Raw genomic sequence first — 8,955 nt, 5'->3', positions numbered from 1 at the left:
GGTCAAAACGGTAATCAGACAGCAGCTCCATGTTCATACAAACACACACTCTTTACGTCCGTACGACAAAGCGGAAAAACCCCAGAAAAGAAATCGAACACAAAATCGTTAAAATAAACAAATGGAACCAAATTTCAAATCTTCGGTTCCATGGAACAGATCAAGATCTCAGTCAAGCTCCAGAATCATCGTCTCCGCCAAAGATCGAGACTCTGTTGAAGAGAAGCAGTAGGACGAGGAGGAGAAACAGCGCGACGCCGAGAGGCGAGCCACTGACGCGGTGAATAGAGTTCGGCTCACCGGAGGAGAATATTCCGGCGACGAAGGATCCGCTGTCGGAGGATAGGAACTGGATGGTAAGGAGGAGCAGTATCGGCAGGAAGAGGAGACCTACTGGAGTCAGCAGCTCAGCAATGAAGCCTGTGACCGCCTCACCTTGGTCTCCAAACAAGGTTGGCACCACCATGACAACCACCACCACCACCGCCAAGATGGCTGCGTGGGGAGGACCGGCGCGGCGTTCCTCTAGCATTTTGGTTTGATGTGGGTGCGCTTGTTGCTTTCTCCGTCGGGTTGGGCTAGCTGGCCTGGTCGTGACTAGAATAGGGCAATTGGACGAAAACTTCATTTGAAATTATAATATAATATTATTTCGTAGGTAATTAAATATTTTTCAATTAATTTATGGGTAAACTGAGAAAAAATACTCAAATCCAAACTCAACTTTATTTTAATCCCTAACACATCAAAGCTTTGTTTCCACTCCCTATAAGCATTTAAAAGGACAAAAATACCCTTACATGTGATATATTAAACGATTGATTTTCTTGGACGGAAAATGACATCAGAGCTGAGCTAAAATTATTTCAAACATATAAATTTATTATTAATGAGTAATTAAATGTTTGAGGAGGAGAATTTTCTCAAATTACATGGATCCGAACAGAGGTTCGAGATTAATTATTTACAGGATATATTCCAAATTTTTGGAATATTCGAAGCATGAAGATCTAAAGAACTTTCAGAATCCTAAGGTAAACTTATGATTCAAAATAACATATTCCTAGAAATAGCACCGGATTCCTCTAAACTCTCTGGAGATTTTAGAGAAATTCAAAAGACAGTACAAAACTATGTCACTATGATATATTATGTACCACAAAAGTTGGAGAAGATATTTGAAAACCAGGAAAAAAATTTTAAAATATTAAAGGAGATTCAAATAAGAATTCAAAATGTATAACAAAATCCAAGTTCTTGTAAAAGAACTTGAGAAGGAAGGTTACCACCATTCTTTGGTAATGAACTTTTGTTACATCAACGAAGGATGATCAAAGTAATGCCTGAATTAAGTATAATTTGAACCCTTTATTTTATCACGATGATAGATAGCACTGCAAGTAAATGCCTGAATATTAGTTATTACATGGGAAAAAACGAGCAAATTAAGCTACAAATTTCAGTAGTTGAAGAATTCCAACCACTCAATGTTGGTCACAAGTTGGTACAACATCAACATGCATCAATTATTATTATTATTTTTTTAAAAAAAAACAAACACCGACTGCAAGGTATGTGCTATGATTAAAAACAAAAAATTCAAAAAATGGAGGTGGAGCAGACTAAAACCACCTCATACCAGATTCCTCATGTCGGAATCCAAGAAATATAAAGAAAAACGAAAGCTATAGTTGTCTTGGGTGGAAGACAAAGGTTAATAGTTAGGTTGTTGTTTCTAATGTAACTGCTCGATTTGTTATTATCATTTACGGCGGGGACTTGGCAATCACTGCTATCGGGGTATCCAAATAATTTTTGACCTTTAAGAAATAACGTGCAAAGAACACTAGGTAATTAGGTAGATCTAACTAAGCAAGCCTAGAGGTGTAAACGAACCATTTAAAGTCGGCTCGAAAAATATTTTATTTATATTTGAGCCAGTCGAACGTTAGAGCGCAAATGATATTGTTCGATAGTTTGAAAAAACCGCCCGCGAACTTTATTATTTTATTAATATAATTATATAGTAAATAAATAAATTTCGAGATTTTCAAGTAATTATTTGCGAGCAATGCTTCGAATCTTTTTGAGCCGAACTTGAACTTAAGTTTTAATTCGGACCAAGTTCGAGTAGAAATTTTTAAAATTTTTGAGCTTCGAATCGAGCTCAACCTCGAATAGAACTAATTCGAGCCGAATTCGAATATTAAAATTTTCTACACATTCGGTTCAATTCAGTTTGTTTACACCCTAAGCGTATCTTGTGCAACATATTCAACCGGTAAATTTTCATGGATGGGTTTATCTGAACATATACAGAAGTTTGAATATACATATCTATACTATGTACTAAGCTAGTGACAAGTACAAATCTTATAGAGATTTTATTCGTATTTGTGTTTATCTGGCATTTTTATTTCATATTTTTCTTATTTTATTCATTTTTATTATTCGTATTTGTGTTTATCTGGCATTTTTATTTCATATTTTTGCTAATTTTATTTATTTTTAGATTTGACCAAAATATTAAAAAGCATAAACATGGAGATAAGATCATAGAATTCAATGTCATGTATGAAAGTCACTAGGGAAAATGGAAAGAGAAAACGCTGCAAAGAATCTCGATAATTAAAGAAAGAATTGATGAAGAGTTTTGCCTTATTTTCTAAAGTGATTTTACAATAATTCAAAACAACAAAATACTAAAAGAAAAGGATTTTGTAAGAATTTGACAAGTTATAAGACATGTTACATGAGCTACAAATTGGAGAAAGATGAAGACAACTTCAGAAAACACTGTAGAACATCATATGCAACAAATAAACTTTTCTGTGAGAAGGAGGCTTAAGTTGAAAACTTGGAGGAATATTTCAATATTCTCAAGAACACACATCTAAATCGTTGAAATTTTATTTTTATTTTTCTCGATTACGTTTTTCTATTAATTTCAACATGGGTTTTTGATTTTGTTTTGAGTTTATGGATAGAGCTTCGTAGACTAAGACCGTGATAAGGCCAAGACAAGTTATTTTTAATGCTTTTAATTTGATTTAATTATTTATTTTGATTCATTGATTTATGTCGTTGAACACACGTGATTTAATGTGGCCAATTAAATTATATGATTTGTTGTTTAGTATAAAATTGGAATACGATAGATTAATATTTGTTCCACTAAATCAATCAACATATAAAAAATAACTAGGAATAGATATTATTTTTATATGTGACTTTAGGTTGAAAAACTGAAATTCCATAGCAACTTAGTGCAATTGAATCTAATTAAATTCAATTATGAATAGTTAGACTATTAGATTTAATTAAGTTTATTAACTCGATTAATTATTTAATAAATAATCCAGTGAATTTTGTTATGAAGTAAGTAATTAATTTATTGAATTTGAATTTGACACTTAGATTATAAATTAGCTTGATATCGTTGAGCGCATTATTCATTTTTAAGAATTTGAAGTTTCCCTCAAATCAATGTCTCGTCGTTAGTTTTATTTTTGTGCATTAGTTATGTGTGACCCAAATTCTAAAATATATAAACATTAACATAACAACGGAAGCGTAACTACAATTTATTTAAATACATGGTATTGCGTCAAACAACGCATACTCTAAACGGCCACATGACAACGACCACACGACATACTATTTTACAATACACTTTGGGACAATTGAACATATTAACCCTTTAATTTTCTCCGAGTGTGCAGGATCTGGTTCTCATATATTTGGAATTTACAGTAAATAGAAGAAAAAAGAGGTTAAGTCTATGAGTACTTAGTGAGGTAATATTCTTGATTTTCATTTATATATCAAATAAATTAATCTTGTACCAAGACTGTAATCAATATGTTATGATGTATTGCAATGAACAAAACAATGATGTAATGTCAAGAATATGCAATGACTGTTTTAGATTCTAAAATGATTGTGTATGCTAAAGATGTGACTCCCAGCATCATTCATTGTAGCTATTTTCTCCGCGTACTCAAGTAGAATCCGTACAATCCATCAGTTACGAGCCAAGGTGAATTCACAATGCCGGACCGAAGTCACGTTGTTAAGATGAATCATATACCTGAATTTGAAACTCATTATTCATTGGATTCACTTTCTGGGCCAAAGTCACGTTGTCAAGTGGACTAAAAATTTTGGTACAATGATCGGTGTCCTGGCTCCATTCAGTCATTGGTTTACAATCATGTATCATTAATTGAAAACAATCATGTATCATTAATTAACCAAGAATCAAGTACGCCAGAGAATCAAATTGGCAAATCAGTATCATCAATTGAGTTATAAATTACTCAATATGATGTAATATGTAGAACAATTAGTATCTGATGAAATTACTGGAAATTCCAAGCAAAATTCCAAATGGTGCATATGAAATAAAATTGGTAATAAGCATCACATTTCTATCTTACTCAATGATTTTCTTTTTCATTTTTTTGTTGCAATATTCCTATAATCATCAATTTTTTGACAACTTATGCGTTAGTAAGATTCTTATATAATTGATTTTACCTAAGTTCAAACATTTGTCAAACTTAGGTTTGGACACAACTTTAAAATTTACGAGAAAAAGCATAATAATTCGAAATCAGCTCCAAAAATTTTGAAATATTCACAGTAAGTGAATCTTCTTAAATTTTAAAAATTTGTATAGAATTTTTTTCAAAATTTTAAACTCATTTTGTACATATTGTGTATTTACAAACTGGCCTTCAAGGGGTTTTGGCGGTTGACAAAAGGCATCTTCCGATGCTATTTCTGACCATTGACTAGACCTTGGGTATAATTGATGTCAGAATCGTCAAAGTTGAAGTTAATCATCCCAAAAATTTGTAGCAAATTATCTTGTTTTCATAAAAAAAAATTCATAGAAATTCACTATCCAATCATAAAATTCTGAAATTTGAAATTATAGCCTAGAACAAGTGCAGAAAATGTCAGAAATTAAAATTCCAATCAGGGGGAGGGGGAAAGTGTGGACTACACGCGCCACTATTAAGGCTGTGTGATAGGCTCATAATAGTTGGCATTTTTTTGTTGTCATATCTCTCATTGTTACCACTTCCAACGTGCTTAATTGACATATTTTTGTGTGATTTTATTGTAGGAGAAAGTTTTCTGTTCATGCGATAAATTGGGCTAAAAAAAGTGATTTTATATCACAATTAAAGTAGTCGATATGATCGTAGTGGAAGACTTGAACATAAAAATTCAGAAGTGGTTTTTGGATCAGGCGTGATCACGCCTTATAAATGCTCCTCGGCTGCTTAGTGAGAATTGAAGAATTTTCATAAAAAGAAAAAAGAAAAAGCCTACACTATTCACGTTAAAAGGGAAGTGGCCGCAGAATTTTCATTTTCAACTCACAATTCTCCAACCTTTTCTCCAAAAACTCACGTGAAAGAAGGATAAGAAAGGCGCAAGGATTTTCTCCACAACTCTAGGCTAAGTTTTATTTCTGATTTAAGGGTTGTTTTTACTGTTTAATTTATCACTGTGAGGTTTTCATTCTTAAATTCAATATTCTTTTTATTCCAAATATTTGTTGATTTATGATTTAATTCTATGAATATTGTATATCGTTTAATCTGACAATTTAATTCGATATATAATTTTCTACTGCTAACCATGAATTCAGTGATGAATGATTGGTACACGAGTAGCATAGATTAGATGTGTTGTGCTATCATAATATATTTAATCTAAATAAATCAACGAAACTCGATCTATCAATTGCAGCTATCTCGGTTGTTAGATTTTAGGGTTAACTGTTTTCACAAATCTAAAAGCTATCTTTAATTAATATGGAACGCTATCGTGCCCAGTTGGTTATTGATAAGTTTTGACGGGATGCTGGGTTCGGTCAATTAATTTAGGAAAACACAAGAATTTTAGCGGCTATCCCTATAATTCTAAGGTTAATTGCTTGTAACAACTTGAATAAATTATTTGTATGCCGATGAACAGTGAAATAATTAAATAGTAGAACTCCCTTGAATGAGATCTTTCTCGTATTAAATTCTTCACTTTATGCTAGTTGATTAATTATCATTTAAATTTATTGTTTTTCCTTTCTTGGATAAATTTAGTTTAGTATTTTATTAAATTCATATTCCAAAATCCCCCCTTTATTTGCATTTTTCTCGAAAGAAATCATCTCTCGTTCCCTGTGGATTCGACCCTACTCACCATTACACTCATTTTACTTAGAGAGTAGGAATTTAATTTTAGTGGCACAACGACGGTACACCACTGTGACCGAGTTTCAGACACCTTGCACGGTCGAAACTTTCAAGGTGTACTTAATTTATTAAGATATTGTGAGAACCTCATATTGTATTATCGTAAATCATATGTTGATTATCGATAATTTATGACATTGTAATGTTATTAAATGCATGAAATATATAAGTGACACATGTTATGATTTTTAGTATAATCATATGAGTATTAGTCTAAATGAAATGAAACTAATTTCATTAGAAAGATAATACATAGTACTAAAACTTTCATGTTTTGAGTTTTGTCCAAATCCATTTGGAAATAGGGGCAAAATCATTCTGAAATATATCGGGTGCATTGAAGTTCCCACACTGACATATTTTGGGAGAACAAGCATAACTTTCAAGTCCGATATCCAAATTTAGTGAGGTTAGTGGCAAATGAAAGCCAAGACATAGATCTACAACTTTTATGTTGATCAATTTTACTAAATCAAAACCTATCATTCCGGACAGAACATGGTGCGCTATAGCGCTACTTCCTGTGCGCCCCAGAGCGACATTATCAAGGCTTGTGAACAGAACTCGGCGCGCTAGGTCGCCACTTCATTTCCGCCCCAGCGCGACATTAAAGCACATTTTGGATAGAGCCTGGTGTGCTAGGGCGCCTCTTCATGACCGCCCCAGCGCGGCACGATAAACTTGCTTCGGGCAGAACTCGGCGTGCTAGGCCGCCACTTCTTGTGCGCCCAAGGGCGAATACTTCAGGTGCAAATTGATAAGAATGATTAATTTCTTCATTTTCATTATGGTTCAGAGAGAGAAAGATCGGGAAATCGAGTTCTATTGTCAGAATTTACTTTGAAACGTTATCAAAACACGAAACAAACTATATATTCAGAATCCTCGCGTCGAGAGCGTTCTTTTGAGGTAATTTTCTTCTCGATTCAGAATTTTTATTTCTTGAATCGCTGAAATAGCATGTATTTGAAGTTGATTTCAATATATGCGATAGAATTACCAGCAAGAAACTACTTTTCAAAGTCAGAATTGAATTATGTTATGATTTCAATTTGATATGAATTTTCAAAGTTTCAAAGGATTTTTGGAACTTTACTTGTTGATTTTAAATTAATTCATTGATTGAAATAAACTTTACTTTATCTTTTTATGTTCATAGAATGGAACCATGCAAGGTATAATATATGACCAAGATATTGAGCAGTTGAATAGATTACTTCAGTTATTCAAAACATACTACATCGGGGACGCTAAAATTAAAGAAATAACTAGCAACGCACTAGTTTTTGCATCTACGAAATATCAAATGTTGCTTAGTAGAAGTACATATATAAAGCTTGCAAATGAAGAAGAACAGCTACCTACTTACCATGCTTACCAATTAACAACATTTGCACAATGCCCTGAGTTAGCAGATGTGTCAAGTAAACAAATAAGCTAAGTTCTTCTTCCACTTTTTTCCCTACAACATACAACTACCTTATATCTAAATTTATTCATGTGATTCAATTTTTCAGACTTATTATGCAGCGTGATTCATGTTTTCCCTCCACGGTTCATTGAGAAGACAAAAAGGAATTTACAAGAGTTTGTGGTTGTTAACGAAGAATAAGCTACTTTGGACAAAAAATACAGAATATTGACTGTTTTGTCGGAGGTTGCTTAGAAAAAACAATGAATATTTATTGCTTTCTTTCATTTTGTTTAGTTAATTATCTAAAACAGAAAGTAATTGTTTTCTCAATTGGATAGGCGTAGACCATTAATTCTCACCCTATGGGAAGAATTCCTCCAAACTAAGGCACTTTTTTTGACACAAAATGTTCACACTCTTCCTGTGATTTTAGTGATGCGACTTTCTGTCAACACCTTTTACGGTACAACCATTTCTATCTGATTTCATTATGCAAAAAAGAAGATTGCCTTTTGCAAAATTATACATATTGTCTCATATATTTTAGAATTTTGTACCTAACAACATTTGCTTTAGCTCATATAAATGTATTATTATCGTAGGCTTATCCATTGGCACAGTACCAAACAGTACAATCCTATTTGATCCTCCAAATCAACAGGCTGGACTACAAAAACGCTGGTAATTAATACCCTCATTACTGATCGTGTTATTTTATATATTTAAGTTTATCTTCATTCAGTTCTGGTAACTTTACTATATGAAATGCTTTTTGCTCTTTAGTTTCCCTGCGATATATTGTGTATGTACTCAGGAAAACAGGCGTGTTATCTTTTTACCATAATAAAGCAAGACATCGACATATCATTGCATTGTGTTAAATCAACTTATAGGTAACAAACCACAAAAAAATAGTTCTGCTAACACACATTTATCTTGTTGCATTTGTTTATGCTTTCATCGTATTTATGTTTGCTTTCATATTTTTTCCTCATATTTACCCTCCTCCATATGTTCTTAGAAATAAATAACTAATATAAAATCCTTTTGTTTAGGCTGCAAGCCAATAAAGAATATATAGAAATTGTTGTTTCCCAAAAATTGTATGGTAAAGCAAACCAAGAGATAGCCCAACCATTTGATTCCCAGATACGCAAAATCAGTCAGATCCTAAGCCTTAACGAAGTAGTAAGTCTGCATTTATTTTCCCACTTATTTATTAACCTTTAAAGCCAATAAGTAGTTTGAAACATAGACTCACTTTAATTTTCA

At 32.7% G+C, this 8,955-nt stretch overlaps 1 protein-coding gene across 1 annotated transcript; it reads right to left on the bottom strand.

Annotated features, from left to right (window-relative positions):
• Positions 1-626, bottom strand: LOC142541667 (uncharacterized). The gene has a single exon (XM_075648141.1). The coding sequence runs from the start codon at positions 530-532 to the stop codon at positions 173-175; it is 360 nt and encodes a 119-aa protein (XP_075504256.1). The 5' UTR covers positions 533-626; the 3' UTR covers positions 1-172.
• Between the last annotated feature and the right edge of the window lie 8,329 nt (positions 627-8,955).

The sequence above is a fragment of the Primulina tabacum genome, chromosome 4 (genome assembly GCF_025594145.1).
Source record: "Primulina tabacum isolate GXHZ01 chromosome 4, ASM2559414v2, whole genome shotgun sequence".
In the NCBI taxonomy this organism is placed as follows: Eukaryota; Viridiplantae; Streptophyta; class Magnoliopsida; order Lamiales; family Gesneriaceae; genus Primulina; species Primulina tabacum.
This window is presented reverse-complemented; position numbering and strand designations above follow the sequence as displayed.

Excerpts from the sequence above, each read along its gene's own strand:
- LOC142541667 (XM_075648141.1), bottom strand. The coding sequence starts at position 532 with ATGCTAGAGGAACGCCGCGCCGGTCCTCCCCACGCAGCCATCTTGGCG.